The 18,809-nt window shown below is 48.1% G+C and overlaps 1 protein-coding gene across 1 annotated transcript; it reads right to left on the bottom strand.

The window, feature by feature from the left end:
* Positions 1-667: 667 nt before the first annotated feature.
* LOC123134462 (uncharacterized) lies at positions 668-17,516 on the bottom strand. Its single transcript, XM_044553715.1, has 2 exons — positions 17,103-17,516; positions 668-866 (listed from the first exon to the last, which is right to left on the bottom strand). The coding sequence occupies exons 1-2, from the start codon at positions 17,302-17,304 to the stop codon at positions 736-738; spliced, it is 333 nt and encodes a 110-aa protein (XP_044409650.1). The 5' UTR covers positions 17,305-17,516; the 3' UTR covers positions 668-735.
* Between the last annotated feature and the right edge of the window lie 1,293 nt (positions 17,517-18,809).

Below are 18,809 nucleotides of genomic sequence, written 5' to 3'. Positions count from 1 at the left end.
TGTTGACACCAACCATCCCATCCTCGAAACGAACAACACAGCGAGTACTACACGCACCAGAACTAAAGTACCGGACACCACCAAAAGACACCACTAGACATCTCAGCGGGCACCAAACCCCAGTGGTGGACCGATTGGGGCCTGTGCGAAAGCTGGGCTTCACGGGCCATGATGTGGCAGGCACTGCGCGAGGCTGGTCTCACAGAGCAGCGATCACTGCTCGCTTCCAACGGTGGAAGGATAACGGGCCGCTGCACAACCTGGCCGCTTGGGCCTCGCAGCCCACTCCAATGAACCACCATTTTTTCCGATTTTTCTTTTCTTTTTGCCTCCGTTCTTTTTCCAACCGGGCTCACACCCCTTTTCATTAATTTTCCAACCGGGCTCACACCCCTTTTCATTAATTGCTTAACGGAAATATTACAGTCTCAGTTGTTTTCAAACCACAGCATACCGAACTATCCGAGACCGAATAAGCAAAAGGAGACTGAAAGGGGAGAGCGAGTTGGGGCACCAACAGGAAACCCGCAACAAATGACTCTAAAACGAGTCATCTGCCACGGGGCAAAAACCTGTTGACACCAACCATCCCATCCTCGAAACGAACAGCACATCGAGTACTACACGCACCAGAACTAAAGTACCGGACACCACCAAAAGACACCACTAGACATCTCAGCGGGCATCAAACCCCAGTGAGATCAAATACATCACAGACTACTGACCAGAACAGCTTCAAGCTCCCGCGCCATTCCCCAGCATGAGCCTACCCCTGGGAGTAGAACGGTCCGCCAAAGACGCAGCCACGCGCACCATCTTCTGCACTCCAGCCTGGACTCTTTCCTTATCAATCCCTTTCAGAAGACCTGACCAATACATCAAAAAGGAACACGCAGTGAAAACAGCCTCCAATGGAGAGTGAATGATACAGTTATTGAAGGTCGCCTTGTTACGGGTGCACCAAATGCCCCAACAGATAGCAGCAACCATAGACATGTAATGCTTTTTGCCCCCAGGAAGAAATTTATAAAACCATGCCCAGCTCTGCCAAATAGTTTTAGGGGTACAGGATGCTCCTAAAGCAGCCCCGATCACTCCCCAAACAGAACGGGCAAACACACACCCAAAGAAAAGGTGTTCAGCAGTTTCAATATCATGACAGAACGAACAAGATGGATTCCCTAGCCATTTTCTTCTACGCAGGTTATCCCTGGTAGGGATAGCATTTTGGAAGAGTTGCCAAAGGAAGATTTTGATCTTCAGAGGTATCTTAGCTTTCCAGATCCACTTATAATCAGGTCCTGATAAATCTTTCTCCAACCATTCATAAACAGATTTTGTTGTAAATTCTCCTTTGCTATTAAACTTCCAAACAACTTGATCAGGTGCATCATTCAAAGTCAGCTTGTTAGCCCCATCCACCACACAAGCCCAGTGATCGGACAACTCAGCAAAGAGATTACGCCGGAATCCCATCACAAAGTTATTAGCAGCAAAAGCCGCTAAGGTGCATTCTTGCTCTTGACAAATATCATATAGAGCAGGGAAACAAATTTTCAAAGGCTTCTCAGATATCCAAGGATCGTGCTAGACCCTAGTCAGGTCACCCATATTAATGCGGATCCCCCTACCCTCCATATACACCTCTTTTACCTTCATAATAGCTTTCCAACAAGGGGAGTCATTAAATCTGATATGTACGTTAGCCACCGTTTTGTGCTTAAAGTACCGAGCCCGCACGATCTTTTGCCACAGCCCATCGCCTGACTCCAACTTCCACCACCATTTAACTAGGAGGCTAATATTCTGTTTATGGAGATCCTTAATACCCAATCCCCCTTTATTCTTCGAGCGACAAACTCTGGACCACTTAACCCAGTGATAAGCCCGCTTGTCTTTTTTCCTCCTCCAAAAGAAGCGCCTACGATGTTTATTCATCTTCTCGATAAACGTCTTGTTAAGGAGGAACATAGACATGAAGTAAGAAGGAATCCCATCTAGGATAGAGTATATCAAGGTTAATCTAGCACCAGACGAAGCAATATAACTAATCCAGGCAGCCAATCTTTTAAGGAGCTTAGCATCTAGGAAGTCCCAGTCTACAGTTTTAAGCATGGCATACGTCACTGGGACTCCCAAATATCTCATAGGAAACTTGCCAACCTGGCACCCAAACATCCCAGCATAAAATTGATCGATATCATTATCCCCACCGATCGAAAAAACCTCACTTTTATCAAAGTTAATTTTAAGCCCAGACATCAACTCAAACAAATAGAGCAGCAGCTTCACATTTACTGCCTTGTCCGCATCATGGGAGAAACAATTTTATCAAAGTTAATTTTAAGCCCAGACATCAACTCAAACAAATAGAGCAGCAGCTTCACATTTACTGCCTTGTCCGCATCATGGGAGAAACAAATAACTGTATCATCTGCATATTGCAAAATCCCTACACCCCCCCTCAATAAGATCGGACGCGAGACCCTCGAACAACTTATTTTTTGGGGCAGCGAGAACCATCTTAGTCAGACACTCAGCGGCCATATTGAACAAAAAAGGGGAACGAGGGTCACCCTGACGCACACCTTTGGCACTTTGAATATAGGGCCCGAGCTCATCATTGATCTTAACACTAACCGTGCCATCACGAAGGATCTGTGATACCCACCCACACCACTTATCATTAAAGCCTCTCTTATTGTGACAATCAAGAAGGAAATCACAATTAACCTTGTCGTAGGCCTTTTCGAAGTCAAGTTTAAGGACAATCCCCGTCCTTTTTTTACATGAGTATAATGAATGACTTCATGCAGCGATAGGATCCCGTCCATAATGTCCCTCCCCTTTATGAAGGCATTCTGCTGTATACTAAACAGTTTGGGGGCATACACACTCGCCCTCCTATCCATGACCTTGGTGATCAACTTATAAGGACATCGCAACAAGCAAATAGGTCTGTACCGTTGAATCCTATTGGCCTCCGAGGTTTTGGGCAGAAGGGTGATAATACCATAATTCAAGCGTTGCACATCTAGTCTGCCCTCATGAAACCACTCAAAAAGCCTAAGGAGGTCCATACAAACAACATCCCAGCAGTGCTGGTAGAATTCAGCAGGCACACTACCCGGGCCAGGTGCACGATTAGGTTCCATAGCAAAGAGAGCGGCTTTAATCTCCTCAAGGGAAAAGGGTTTAGTTAACTCATTGTGACGCCCCCGATTCAATCGTACACTAATCATGCACGCAAATGTGTACGATCAAGATCAGGGACTCACGGGAAGATATCACAACACAACTCTAAAACATAAATAAGTCATACAAGCATCATAATACAAGCCAGGGGCCTCGAGGGCTCGAATACAGGTGCTCGATCATAGACGAGTCAGCGGAAGCAACAATATCTGAGTACAGACATAAGTTAAACAAGTATGCCTTAAGAAGGCTAGCACAAACTGGGATACAGATCGAAAGAGGCGCAGGCCTCCTGCCTAGGATCCTCCTAAACTACTCCAGGTCGTCGTCAGCGGGCAGCACGTAGTAGTAGGCACCTCCGGTGTAGTAGGGGTCGTCGTCGACGGTGGCGTCTGGCTCCTGGACTCCAGCATCTGGTTGCGACAACCAGAAAGAAAGGAAAGGGGGAAAAGGGGGGAGAAAGCAACCGTGAGTACTCATCCAAAGTACTCGCAAGCAAGGAACTACACTACATATGCATGGGTATATGTGTAAGGAGGCCATATCAGTGGACTGAACTGCAGAATGCCAGAATAAGAGGGGGATAGCTAATCCTGTCGAAGACTACGCTTCTGGCAGCCTCCGTCTTGCAGCATGTAGAAGAGAGTAGATTGAAGTCCTCCAAGTAGCATCTCAAGTAGCATCTCCAAGCAGCATCTCCAAGTAGCATCGCATAGCATAACCCTACCCGGCGATCCTCCTCTCGTCGCCCTGTAGAAAAGCGATCACCGGGTTGTCTGTGGAACTTGGAAGGGTGTGTTTTATTAAGTATCCGGTTCTAGTTGTCATAAGGTCAAGGTACAACTCCAAGTCGTCCTGTTACCGAAGATCACGGCTATTCGAATAGATTAACTTCCCTGCAGGGGTGCACCACATAACCCAACACGCTCGATCCCATTTGGCCGGACACACTTTCCTGGGTCATGCCCGGCCTCGGAAGATCAACACGTCGCAGCCCCACCTAGGCTCAACAGAGAGGCCAGCACGCCGGTCTAAACCTAAGCGCACAGGGGTCTGGGCCCATCGCCCATAGCACACCTGCACGTTGCGTACGCGGCCGAAAGCAGACCTAGCCTAGTGGCGTTCCAGTCCAATTCGGCGCGCGCCGCTCCGTCGCTGACGTCTGAAGTGCTTCGGCTGATACCACGACGTCGGGATACCCATAACTACTCCCACGTAGATGGTTAGTGCGTATAGGCTCGTAGCCAGACTCAGATCAAATACCAAGATCTCGTTAAGCGTGTTAAGTATCCGCGAATGCCGAACAGGCCAGGCCCACCTGTCTCCTAGGTGGTCTCAACCTGCCCTGTCGCTCCGCCACAAAGTAACAGTCGGGGGCCGTCGGGAACTCAGGCCCACCACTACCTGGATGGAGCCAGCTGTCCTTTCAGCCCCCTCGTCAGAATCACTTGCGGGTACTCAATGAGCTGACCCGACTTTAGTCACCATCTGTATAGTATGTATGTATGTATAGTATATACCCGTGATCACCTCCCAAGTGATCACGGCCCGATAGTATAGCAAGGCAGACTGACAAGAATGTAGGGCCAATGATGATAAACTAGCATCCTATACTAAGCATTTAGGATTGCAGGTAAGGTATCAACAGATGTAGCGACAATGTCAGGCTATGCATCAGAATAGGATTAACGAAAGCAGTAACATGCTACACTACTCTAATGCAAGCAGTATAGAGGAGAATAGGCGATATCTGGTGATCAAGGGGGGGGGCTTGCCTGGTTGCTCTGGCAAGAGAGAGGGGTCGTCAACTCCGTAGTCGAACTGGCCAGCAGCAGCGTCGGTCTCGTAGTCTACCGGAGAGAAGAGGGGGAAGAAATAATGAATACAGAGCAAACAAAGCATCACAAAATATAACAAGGCAATACGCGGTGTTCGGTGTGCCCTAACGCGGTAGTAGGTGATACCGGTGAAGGGGGGAAAACATCCGGGAAAGTATTCCCGGTGTTTCGTGTTTTCGGGCAGAGGAGCCGGAGGGGGAAAGTTGCGAGTTCGATAGGTTAGGGGTGTGTGGCGGACGAACGGACTGCGTATCCGGATTCGTCTCGTCGTTCTGAGCAACTTTCATGTTGAAAATATTTTAATCCGAGTTACGGATTAAAAGATATGATTTTCTAAAGATTTTATTAATTTCTAGAATTTAATTAATTATTTAATTAATTCGAAAAATGGATTTATGACATCAGCATGATGTCATGCTGACGTCAGCAGTCAGCGTTGACCGTTGACCTGGTCAACCTAACATGTGGGTCCTGTGGGTCCCACCTGTCATTCTCTGTTTAGGTTAATTACAGATTAGTTAATTTAATTACTATTTAATTAAGCTAACAGGTTAATTAGATTAATTAATTAAGGTTAATTAACTTAATTAATTTAGTTAATTAATTAATTAATAAATTTATTTTTATTTTAATTATTGTTTTATTTATTTTTATATACTTTTTTTTCATTTTCTTTTTTTAAGTCCCAGGGGGTGGGGCCTGCCTGTCATTGGCTCTAGGGGGCCTAGCGGGTTCGGTGGGTTCGGGCGCTGGAGCGGACAACCGGCCAGGGCGACAGGGAGCCCCGCCCAGAAGGGCGCGGCCGCGCTGGCGGGTGTCGGGCGCGCCGGCGGGCGCCGGGCGCGGCGGCAGGCGGCGCGTGAAGGGGGGGGGGCGGAGGCCACGGCAGGGCACCGCGGCCGTAGGCGAGCGGCACGGGGGAGGTGGCTGGAGGCAGGCAAGGCAATGGGCGTCGGGGACCTGCACGCGGACGGGGGCACGGTGAGCGCGCATCGGGCGCGATCGGAGATGGCGCGGGCGTGCACGACGATGGGGACCGGGGCGCACGGTGACGAGGCGAGCCAGGGAAGGCGAGTGCGCGGCCGACACGGGGAGAGGAGGAGGGAAAGGTAGCTGCTCACGGCGGGGAGTAGGGTCCAGGGCAGCGGGGGTCGAGGTAGTCCGGTGAGGGTGAGGCCGGGGAAGCGATTCGGCGAAGTCCGGCGATGTCGAGGCATCTCGGGTCGGGGGCGACGGGATCGCGGCGGCGTCCGAACCGCCGACGAAGAGGGCGGTGGGGCGATGGCGCGCAACGGGTCGGGGGCGTCGGTTGCCCCCGATCCAGATCCACCCGGGGGCGGGCGCGCCGGCGGGATGGGGCTCCAACGCGGGGAGCGCGGCGGCGACGGAGGGGGGGGGCCCTTCCGGTCCAGGAAAGGGGGAGGGGGTGAGGACGACGGCGAGCGACGGGCGGGGCGGCGCCGGTGATGCGTCCGGGAGGCGGCGATGGGTTCGTGCCCGATCCCGATTGGATCGGGGGGGGTGGGGGCGAGAGGAGAGATGGGGATCGTGCGGGTGAGTGGGGTGATGAGGCTAGGGTTCGGTCGGGGGGGTGGGGGGTTATGCGGGGAGAGGTGGGCCGGCCGGGGTGGGCTGGCCGACTGGGCCGGCCGGTTGGCTAGCTGGGTCGGTTGGCCCGGGGGTTTGGGGGGTTTCCTTTTCTTTTTTTTGTTAGTTTGTTTTTCTATTTTATTTCTTTTCTTCTTTTCTGTTTTATTAAATTTCGGTGTTTATGAAAAACCCAAGTTGCACCTAAAATATTTTTAATACTTATGCCACTACCGCAATTAACTTGGCACCTAATATAAAACCATTTGTAATTGTTTATTATTTTATAATCATTTAACTAATTGTTTTGCTACTATTATATTCATTTTGAGTATTTACATATTTTATACAAGTGTGGTTTCTCCACCATAATTACCTACGCATTATTTGGCACCACCAGAACATTTTAGTTTTATTATTTGAAAACTTTTGTTGTTTGCCTATATTTTAAATTTGAATTTGAATCGTTTTGAACTAACACGAGTTTACCAACAGTAAACGAGGTGACGTGGCATCATTAGCAGAGGTTCACTGTAGCTTAAATACCCGGGCGTCACAATTCTCCTCCACTACAAGAAATCTCGTCCCGAGATTTAAGAGGGGGACTAGGGGGAAAGGTCTGGTTACGAAATCCTAACGAATCTTCTCGTCTTTGGTTGCTCTTCTTGAAGAGATCAATCCATTACACTGATGTCTTCATTCCTCTGCTTCAGGTCATCAGGATGAAGTCGGCATCCTTCTTCGGGATCTTCATCGTATTTAAGAATAGGTAACGAGGCAGATCAGCAACGACAGAATGCTATAAGGGTAATAATCTGGGATTAACCCATGAATGAGCATATGAGTACCTCTCGAGTTGAACAAAATAAAACACATCGAGAGTAAAGTTGGAAGGTACAATAAGAAGTTTCAAGCAGCCAGGCAATCGTTCATTGCCTAGGCAGAAGGTGAAAAGGGGTTTCAAGCAACGGAATAATTATTGTGTCCGATGCCAGAATTGACGATCTCATTGGAAGGTGGCTCATGAATTACATACGAGTCCACGCGGGAGGAATAACTTTGGGAACAGGGGGTGTACAGGAGAGTCAGGTTTCGATCCTGTGGAACTGTGGGTTATGGGCCCACCATGTGGGTTAAAGGTAGGAAGGGCGGAGACGTCTTGCGTGATCATGCAAGCAAGGTATGTCAGAGGATAGCCTATCAGTTATGTCGGCAACAACATCAGTACCAAGGACGAGGGATGAAGAGAACCATTTTCCTGCTCGTTGAACGAGGCGGACCAGTAGGCAAAGTTCTCGTCCATCGGTGGTTACCGAAATGTCACCAACAAAAGTAACAGGGTCTCACTGGCAGAGTTGTACACCGAGGTGTTTACATAAGCAGGAGAATATTACTGCTCAGATCATATAGATCACAAGAAAGGTTAAATCAACAATGGTAGGAAAACATGATCATCAGATTAAACAGATCAATGGAAAGGAAAATAGGTTTAAACACATATTTCAAGGGTATATCCTTCCCAAGGACAAGCAGAGCATGATATCCATGTCAGGATATAATGTAGAAAACTCTTTAGGTAGGGGAGAGGATTTTTCATGACATTACCCATACAGCGGTGTTTGGATAATTGGGCAGGAAATATTTAGCATTGGGCTTCAATGTACTTGTTGAAAATCAGAGTACCACAAACATGCTTCGAGATAGCATCGACATGGTCTTCGAGCAAAGGTCAGACTTTGGAAACATGAAGGATCCATCAGGAATAACTTGTAGAATAAGTCTTACAATTTCCTCATGGATGAATGGATAACCTTGCTGAAAAGGAATCTATAATGATAGGTCCTCCAGCCGGGGGGGGGGTGCTAGGCATGACATCATGTTAGCGGGTCATCAAAGGATCAACATCATAACTCTTGGAAAGGTGTCCCAACCCTCATATCTGACCGAGATTCAGATCCGATTGGTGTCAGGATACCTCAGACTTAGGATACCTGAGAAGAAAAGGTGCAACGCAAATTGACGAGATGACATTGTAAGATTCTCGGGGAAATGAACTATGAAGTGTTTTCCGTTATCAAGAGTCCATCATTAACCCAAGGAGAGGACAAGGAGGTGTCTGGTGAACTCAACGGCAATTCACCGAGATTCCCAAAAGATGGATTTCCACAATTAAGTGAACAAGGAGATAACATTGGTCAGATCAAATGATATAAGGAAGTATGCTCGAGGAAAACATACACAATTAAACATTGGTTGAAAGGTGCGCCCGAAATATGGGTTGGGTTGCACGACCAATGTCAGAATGGTGATTCAATAGTCAATAGCCTAAGAATGAACTTTCGACCATTAACTTCAAAAAAATAGGGTTGCTAGAAGGAAAGAATCCAAACAACACCGTTCACTTGTTGGAATTAACACGGGGACCAATAAAGAATGGTGATGGTGAGAAGTATTTCTATGCCAAGAATTCTCAAGAGGTGGAACAAATCTCAGAACATTCTTGACATAAAGGATGGTAATACTCCAAGGTAAAGAAGAACAATTGCTGGATAGCAAGGAACTCAAGGTATAACACCAAACATGAACAAGCTTGTGTTGGTGGGAAGGCAATAAAGTGGTCGACGATAATACAATTCATCGAGGGCAAGGATGTTATTTCTCATCATGAATTCAATTGATATCCTGGATGAGCTCAGAATGTTGATGATCACGACACCTTTGTCGCGAGAGTTCATGATGGTGTAATCGATCGGTAACGACATCAAGTCAAGTAATGATGAAGTGAAAGGTTATTGGAACCAAGGGTACGACACAAACTCGAAACCAAGCTTGTTGTTCAAGGCGAAATGATATGACGATGAGGATCGACGTAAGGTTAGTTCATCGTCGAAAATTGGTGCTCCGAGAATAAGGACCAGGTAGCACAGTTAGAATCGTCACGACAATGATATAGCCAAACAGGCTAGGAATGGCGTGATCGGGTACAAACTCGTACTTATAGAAGCTTACTGAAGAGTTGTTGAACCGAAGAGCGGACTCGGTTCAGTTATCGGTGTCTTTGAGTGTTCAATAACTCAGAGCCCGCGAAAAATTGGAATCAGTGGGAAGGTAGCACTTGATGAAGAACTCATAAGAAGTTATGCAGTTCCATGATAATCTTGAGATACCAGGGGGGTAATACTCGACACAAGATCAAAGTAAAGGTTGGACTGGTGTATTGATCCATAGAAGACAATTGTTTTAACTTGTCCGAGAAATGAGATCAAAGAAGAACAATCATGGTCGGAACCATAACTACAAGGGGTCCAATTTAATAACACTGAAAGAATTACTCGAATGAGTAAATATTTGGCAAGAAGCTACCATGATAAGTTCCACATCAGGTCCATGGGCATGAACTCAGAGTTCAAGGTCGACTCCCACTTCTCCAATGCATACCCTTTCATTCACTTCTCGCTTTTGATGAAGTTACAGCGTTGAAATTTTATCTGGCAAAATACAAGAAGAGTACGACTCGTGAAAACTTTCGAGTTCACACATATTAAGGAAGGCATAGGTTCAACCCATCGGGGCATCTTAGAATCATATACCAGAACCTTTAGAAGTAATTAACTCAAGCTCGAAGGCAGAGCATGGTTGAGGAAGCAGACGATACAATTTACCAAAGGCATTATGTATTAGAGAAAAGGCTCACAAGGTTATTGAATATGAAGGGCGTTGTCAGATAAAATCCAACAAAGGATCTGGTGGTCCACAAGGTACCTGATGTGAGCACCGGTACCCAACCAGAGGAGGAAAGAATGCAAGGAGATCAGTTTATAGAAACAACTGACTAACTCAATTGTCAAATGCAAAGGAATTATGATCTCCAAATCAAGGGATCAGAAGCAATGCTCTGATTAGGGATGGATAAGTTGAATAGCCTTAGGGTACAATCAACGACAATTGGATTGGTCGAGAACCAATTCCAGTTAAAAGAATGGCAGCTCAGCCGGAAAAGTAATTTATAAGGATCAATGATGATTGCGTGTATTCGCAAACATATTGAGTCAACAGACTCAAAATGATAATGACAAGGAATGTCATTAAGACTACGAGACTTATGGGATTAACCATAATGCAAGCAAGCAAGAATTTCAAGAGCCAAAGGCTCCAGAGGATTTTCGGAAGATCGAATATTATTTTGAAGACTTTTGTGAAACACAAGAACAACTGGGGATGAGCGGATACTCGGCAAGCGCGAGTAATTATCCGTAGGGGTATTCATGCAGCAAGGAACTGCAGGGCAGTAAGCGTAAAGAATTCTCGGAATATCGAAGAGTATTTCAGGACATTTTGTAATAACAAAAGCAACTGGGGATGACAATATGAACGATAGGTGTAAGTGGTTATCCAGAGGGATTTATCGATGGAAGTGAATTGCAAAAGCGATGGCACATAGTCTCCAGAGCACATCGTAGAGTATCTCGGATTCTTCTGGTGCAGCAGGCGGTCATCGGTAACAAGTGGCTCTCCGGGAGAAAGTACTTGCGAGAACCTAAAGTTAGTTTTGTTTTTAGCGAAATCATTTAACCCGAATAGAAGAGAGCTCAGAGTCCCAGAGTAAAGGTCGAGGAATAAAAGATCCTACTACCACCCAATGGCGACGTGGGCCCGTAAGGCACACAGCCAAGTTAGTAAAAGTTTCGCAATGACTAGACTCAACTTCGGCCAAGGAGTTGGAAAGGGGGATTCCTACAGGCAGTCGGCTCTGATACCAACTTATGACGCCCCCGATTCAATCGTACACTAATCATGCACGCAAATGTGTACGATCAAGATCAGGGACTCACGGGAAGATATCACAACACAACTCTAAAACATAAATAAGTCATACAAGCATCATAATACAAGCCAGGGGCCTCGAGGGCTCGAATACAGGTGCTCGATCATAGACGAGTCAGCGGAAGCAACAATATCTGAGTACAGACATAAGTTAAACAAGTATGCCTTAAGAAGGCTAGCACAAACTGGGATACAGATCGAAAGAGGCGCAGGCCTCCTGCCTGGGATCCTCCTAAACTACTCCAGGTCGTCGTCAGCGGGCAGCACGTAGTAGTAGGCACCTCCGGTGTAGTAGGGGTCGTCGTCGACGGTGGCGTCTGGCTCCTGGGCTCCAGCATCTGGTTGCGACAACCAGAAAGAAAGGAAAGGGGAAAAGGGGGGAGAAAGCAACCGTGAGTACTCATCCAAAGTACTCGCAAGCAAGGAACTACACTACATATGCATGGGTATATGTGTAAGGAGGCCATATCAGTGGACTGAACTGCAGAATGCCAGAATAAGAGGGGGATAGCTAATCCTGTCGAAGACTACGCTTCTGGCAGCCTCCGTCTTGCAGCATGTAGGAGAGAGTAGATTGAAGTCCTCCAAGTAGCATCTTCAAGTAGCATCTCCAAGCAGCATCTCCAAGTAGCATCGCATAGCATAACCCTACCCGGCGATCCTCCTCTCGTCGCCCTGTAGAAAAGCGATCACCGGGTTGTCTGTGGAACTTGGAAGGGTGTGTTTTATTAAGTATCCGGTTCTAGTTGTCATAAGGTCAAGGTACAACTCCAAGTCGTCCTGTTACCGAAGATCACGGCTATTCGAATAGATTAACTTCCCTGCAGGGGTGCACCACATAACCCAACACGCTCGATCCCATTTGGCCGGACACACTTTCCTGGGTCATGCCCGGCCTCGGAAGATCAACACGTCGCAGCCCCACCTAGGCTCAACAGAGAGGCCAGCACGCCGGTCTAAACCTAAGCGCACAGGGGTCTGGGCCCATCGCCCATAGCACACCTGCACGTTGCGTACGCGGCCGAAAGCAGACCTAGCCTAGTGGCGTTCCAGTCCAATTCGGCGCGCGCCGCTCCGTCGCTGACGTCTGAAGTGCTTCGGCTGATACCACGACGTCGGGATACCCATAACTACTCCCACGTAGATGGTTAGTGCGTATAGGCTCGTAGCTAGACTCAGATCAAATACCAAGATCTCGTTAAGCGTGTTAAGTATCCGCGAATGCCGAACAAGGCCAGGCCCACCTGTCTCCTAGGTGGTCTCAACCTGCCCTGTCGCTCCGCCACAAAGTAACAGTCGGGGGCCGTCGGGAACCCAGGCCCACCACTACCTGGATGGAGCCAGCTGTCCTTTCAGCCCCCTCGTCAGAATCACTTGCGGGTACTCAATGAGCTGACCCGACTTTAGTCACCATCTGTATAGTATGTATGTATGTATAGTATATACCCGTGATCACCTCCCAAGTGATCACGGCCCGATAGTATAGCAAGGCAGACTGACAAGAACGTAGGGCCAATGATGATAAACTAGCATCCTATACTAAGCATTTAGGATTGCAGGTAAGGTATCAACAGATGTAGCGACAATGTCAGGCTATGCATCAGAATAGGATTAACGAAAGCAGTAACATGCTACACTACTCTAATGCAAGCAGTATAGAGGAGAATAGGCGATATCTGGTGATCAAGGGGGGGGCTTGCCTGGTTGCTCTGGCAAGAGAGAGGGGTCGTCAACTCCGTAGTCGAACTGGCCAGCAGCAGCGTCGGTCTCGTAGTCTACCGGAGAGAAGAGGGGGAAGAAATAATGAATACAGAGCAAACAAAGCATCACAAAATATAACAAGGCAATACGCGGTGTTCGGTGTGCCCTAACGCGGTAGTAGGTGATACCGGTGAAGGGGGGAAAACATCCGGGAAAGTATTCCCGGTGTTTCGTGTTTTCGGGCAGAGGAGCCGGAGGGGGAAAGTTGCGAGTTCGATAGGTTAGGGGTGTGTGGCGGACGAACGGACTGCGTATCCGGATTCGTCTCGTCGTTCTGAGCAACTTTCATGTTGAAAATATTTTAATCCGAGTTACGGATTAAAAGATATGATTTTCTAAAGATTTTATTAATTTCTAGAATTTAATTAATTATTTAATTAATTCGAAAAATGGATTTATGACATCAGCATGATGTCATGCTGACGTCAGCAGTCAGCGTTGACCGTTGACCTGGTCAACCTAACATGTGGGTCCTGTGGGTCCCACCTGTCATTCTCTGTTTAGGTTAATTACAGATTAGTTAATTTAATTACTATTTAATTAAGCTAACAGGTTAATTAGATTAATTAATTAAGGTTAATTAACTTAATTAATTTAGTTAATTAATTAATTAATTAAATTTATTTTTATTTTAATTATTGTTTTATTTATTTTTATATACTTTTTTTTTCATTTTCTTTTTTTTTAAGTCCCAGGGGGTGGGGCCTGCCTGTCATTGGCTCTAGGGGGCCTAGCGGGTTCGGTGGGTTCGGGCGCTGGAGCGGACAACCGGCCAGGGCGACAGGGAGCCCCGCCCAGAAGGGCGCGGCCGCGCTGGCGGGTGTCGGGCGCGCCGGCGGGCGCCGGGCGCGGCGGCAGGCGGCGCGTGAAGGGGGGGGGCGGAGGCCACGGCAGGGCACCGCGGCCGTAGGCGAGCGGCACGGGGGAGGTGGCTGGAGGCAGGCAAGGCAATGGGCGTCGGGGACCTGCACGCGGACGGGGGCACGGTGAGCGCGCATCGGGCGCGATCGGAGATGGCGCGGGCGTGCACGACGATGGGGACCGGGGCGCACGGTGACGAGGCGAGCCAGGGAAGGCGAGTGCGCGGCCGACACGGGGAGAGGAGGAGGGAAAGGTAGCTGCTCACGGCGGGGAGTAGGGTCCAGGGCAGCGGGGGTCGAGGTAGTCCGGTGAGGGTGAGGCCGGGGAAGCGATTCGGCGAAGTCCGGCGATGTCGAGGCATCTCGGGTCGGGGGCGACGGGATCGCGGCGGCGTCCGAACCGCCGACGAAGAGGGCGGTGGGGCGATGGCGCGCAACGGGTCGGGGGCGTCGGTTGCCCCCGATCCAGATCCACCCGGGGGCGGGCGCGCCGGCGGGATGGGGCTCCAACGCGGGGAGCGCGGCGGCGACGGAGGGGGGGCCCTTCCGGTCCAGGAAAGGGGGAGGGGGTGAGGACGACGGCGAGCGACGGGCGGGGCGGCGCCGGTGATGCGTCCGGGAGGCGGCGATGGGTTCGTGCCCGATCCCGATTGGATCGGGGGGGTGGGGGCGAGAGGAGAGATGGGGATCGTGCGGGTGAGTGGGGTGATGAGGCTAGGGTTCGGTCGGGGGGGTGGGGGGTTATGCGGGGAGAGGTGGGCCGGCCGGGGTGGGCTGGCCGACTGGGCCGGCCGGTTGGCTAGCTGGGTCGGTTGGCCCGGGGGTTTGGGGGGTTTCCTTTTCTTTTTTTTGTTAGTTTGTTTTTCTATTTTATTTCTTTTCTTCTTTCCTGTTTTATTAAATTTCGGTGTTTATGAAAAACCCAAGTTGCACCTAAAATATTTTTAATACTTATGCCACTACCGCAATTAACTTGGCACCTAATATAAAACCATTTGTAATTGTTTATTATTTTATAATCATTTAACTAATTGTTTTGCTACTATTATATTCATTTTGAGTATTTACATATTTTATACAAGTGTGGTTTCTCCACCATAATTACCTACGCATTATTTGGCACCACAGAACATTTTAGTTTTATTATTTGAAAACTTTTGTTGTTTGCCTATATTTTAAATTTGAATTTGAATCGTTTTGAACTAACACGAGTTTACCAACAGTAAACGAGGTGACGTGGCATCATTAGCAGAGGTTCACTGTAGCTTAAATACCCGGGCGTCACACTCATCATTATCGCTCAAGGATATATTCTCCTCACTGGACCACAAGGATGTGTCAACACTACACATATTACTAGGTGCAGGTCCAAACAGTTCCTTGTAAAAGTCAGTAGCATGGGCTAGTAGATTCTTAGTCCCCTCAATAGTGACAGAACCACATTCAAGAGAACGCATCATATTTTTCCTGCGCCTCTCATTGGCCACTTTATGAAAGAAATCTGTGTTATTATCACCTTTCAAAAGCCACTTTTCGGCAGATTTTTGATGCCAGGATGACTCCTCTTTAAGGTATATACTATTAAGTTCCACCAGGATATTTAATTTCCTTGTATACGCCTCCCCACACAGATCACATTGTTCTTCTAACAGCTCCAACTCCTGAAGCTCCAATCTAAGAAGGTTCTTCTTAATCCTACAATTGCCAAAGTTATTTGAGCCCCACCCTTTAAAAAATTTCTTCACCCTCTTCAGCTTAATGTTCAACACATCAATAGGATCATCCGTGTACACAGGCCTAGCCCAGATTTCAGAGACAAGCGGAAGGAACTCTAGATTGTTCAACCAGGCATTATCGAATTTAAAGCATCTATTGCCCGGGGCCCTAGACGGAGCCACACCCCCATCTAGAAGCAAAGGGTTATGATCAGATAAATCCTTGACCATCTTAGTAACTGACACCAGCGGGTATAGATCTTCCCAGTCGGAGGACATCAAGACCCTATCCAGTTTTTCCAAAGTGGGGTGTTCTTGTTTGTTCGACCATGTGAAGCACCCACCGCCCATAAAAATCTCCCTCAGGGCTAGTAGATGAATGACAGCATTAAAGACATCCGAGAAATGGGATAAAGGAGTCTTTTTATTCTTTTCCCCACAGTGTCTAATGATGTTAAAATCACCACCCACCAAATAAGGAATTTTGATCCTATGACAAAAGGAGGACAACTCAGCCAAAAATTCAGGCTTATTTTCATCATGGGCTGCACCATACACCACCAGCAGAGCCCATTCACATCTTTTAATCTTGTCAAAGAGATTGAGCTGCAATATAAATTTACCACGCACTACATCTATAACCTCAAGTGTTTCTAGTCTCGATCCACATAGAATCCCACCAGATTTCCCAATCGATGGGATCCATTCCCATCTAAACTCCGAATGGGGGTCAAATCTCCTAAAAAAGAGGGCTTATAATTTTTTTCATGGTCTCCTGCAAACCAATGAAGTCTACTCTGTTGGTATTAATGATATCCGTGAGGCAGGAAGCCATACCACCTTTTCCTGCCCCCCTACAATTCCAAAAACAACCTATCATTTATAACGTCCAGGTTTATCTCTCACCCTGGTAGGCCTACTAGGATTTAGAGTAGACCTACCCTCGGCCTCTTTTTTCTGTTTTCGAGTCACGGGTCTGATTGTGATGTTAGGAGATGAAATCACCACATTATCTTTCTTGGGGGACTTTTTCTTTTTTCTCCTGGAGTACACAGGAATGAATGGGGCATCATCTTCCACGTCCTGATCGTCCCAAGTCAAAGAGAGAGGAGCAGCATTTCCTAAACCATCTTTGATGGTAATATCCCTAGGACTATTTACTTTCTCATGCAGTACTTGCCTAGATATTTCTAGTTCATGTAGGATATTAACAGTATTGAAATTATCATCAGGTATATTAACCCCCATAAGCGAGGCACGGAGCATGATGGCTGTGTCAGACAGGACAGAGAATTGATTACCAGCAGGGGGAGGGGAAGTACCTTCAAAGTTGCGCTTCTTCATGCGATCCATAGCCCTCTCATCCACCCTAGTGAGCTTTTGATATTGATTGCAACCCTCAGGTCCAGGAGACACATGCAGCTTTTCATGGATAGGAGATCCAGTAGGAGACTCAACAATATATAGACTGCGAGTCTCGCTACCTTCCTTCGATCCCTCCTCCAGCTCAACAACCCGGGGCATATTAGGCCATGCCACATAGTCTGACAAACGAGGAATAGTACTCACATCATCTTTTCCATCATAACCCAAAAAGGCAGGTGAGGGAGGGATAGGAGTCAAAGCCCAAGCACCTGAGTTCAGCTTCTCCTTATGACTGGGTGAGCCATCCAGGGGTACATCCTCATTCCTGACAGGATTGCTTTCTGAGCTCACATCATTCTGTCCAGGGGAGTTCAAAGCTTCATGCTCTTCAGCCATAGTATGTATCAGGAGCTCGGTATGGTTCCCTTCAACACTCTCTTCTTCCTCTTCATTCTCAGAAACGGTAGACAGCCGAGTGGTAGCAGAATAATTCTGGCAAAAGGAATCTCCAGCAGCAGAAGCACTAGTCCCTCCTTGCTCGTATGATGTAGACGCCTGGAAGTCAAATCTAGCCTTTTTCTGAACAGAAGGAGAATTACTGTCAACAGGAACTGAATACCGACTCGCATCAGGAGCACCCACCACCACACGTTCAACTTCATAGAAGAAATCATAGAATTTTTCTCCCAACATTCCCTCAGCAGACGGTGGGATTTTATCCACTTCCCTGCACCCCAGAAGTATACGAGCATACTCTGGTTTATGCAGAGTCGCTTTATCCACCTCCAGAGTGACTCCCGCCAGCGCCCCAGCATATGAAACATGTTGCACGCATCGTTTCTCCAAGGGGACATTACGAACACGAACCCAGGCTTTCTGAATATCAGCTTTGGCACCCACCGATGCCGACCAAGGAGAAATAGACACCACGACTGAATCATGCAGAATAGGAAGTCTCCTACCATAGCAGCAAGCTCTTTCAACTTCATGAGCATTAGGAAATCTCATCACAAACTGCGTGGGACTGATCTGGCGTGCAGTGCAACGCCATTTCTTAGGTTTTTGAGCAAAAAATCCATTGAACTCAGTCTCAATTTCTTTCACAGATGCCACACCCTCCACCAAGGTAATCACCACAGTATTAGTTTTCTCATTGGCCTGTTTATCCGCGCAACAATCAGGGATGAAGAAGAATCCCTGCCCAGGGGACTGGAAACCGCACATGAAAGGAACACATTCCCAGGGTTGAGGGATCTGGCAAAGTTGCGCCATGTGTCCAAGTTTACCACATTTCTCACATCGAATGGTAGGACAGCGAGGAGCAAAATGACCTGGAAGGTTGCAGTTGATGCAGCGCTCCTCCCCACCCTTGCTGACTGGAGCAGACGGAGCTGGTGGTGGAGCCAGATCTCCATCCTTCGCCGCCGTCTTGTGGGTAGGCCACTGGTCCCTGGAGCCCCCGCCTTGCATCTTCGTCGCCGCATCCCATCTACTCCCCGACGCCTCACTTCCAGATCTAGCGCCGCCAGGTGGCGGTGGAGGGTTCGAGCGCTGCCACACCAGGTTGCGCCCCTGGTTGGACGAGGTCTGGGTGCGCCCCCCTCCGATGTTGCCGTGGCCCGCGCCCTCGCGGCCCCCGAACTTGCTGCCGCCCCGATCCGCCA

This window comes from Triticum aestivum, chromosome 6B, assembly GCF_018294505.1.
Source record: "Triticum aestivum cultivar Chinese Spring chromosome 6B, IWGSC CS RefSeq v2.1, whole genome shotgun sequence".
In the NCBI taxonomy this organism is placed as follows: Eukaryota; Viridiplantae; Streptophyta; class Magnoliopsida; order Poales; family Poaceae; genus Triticum; species Triticum aestivum.
Note: the sequence above shows the minus strand (reverse complement) of the source record. Positions and strands in the feature narration are given on the sequence as shown.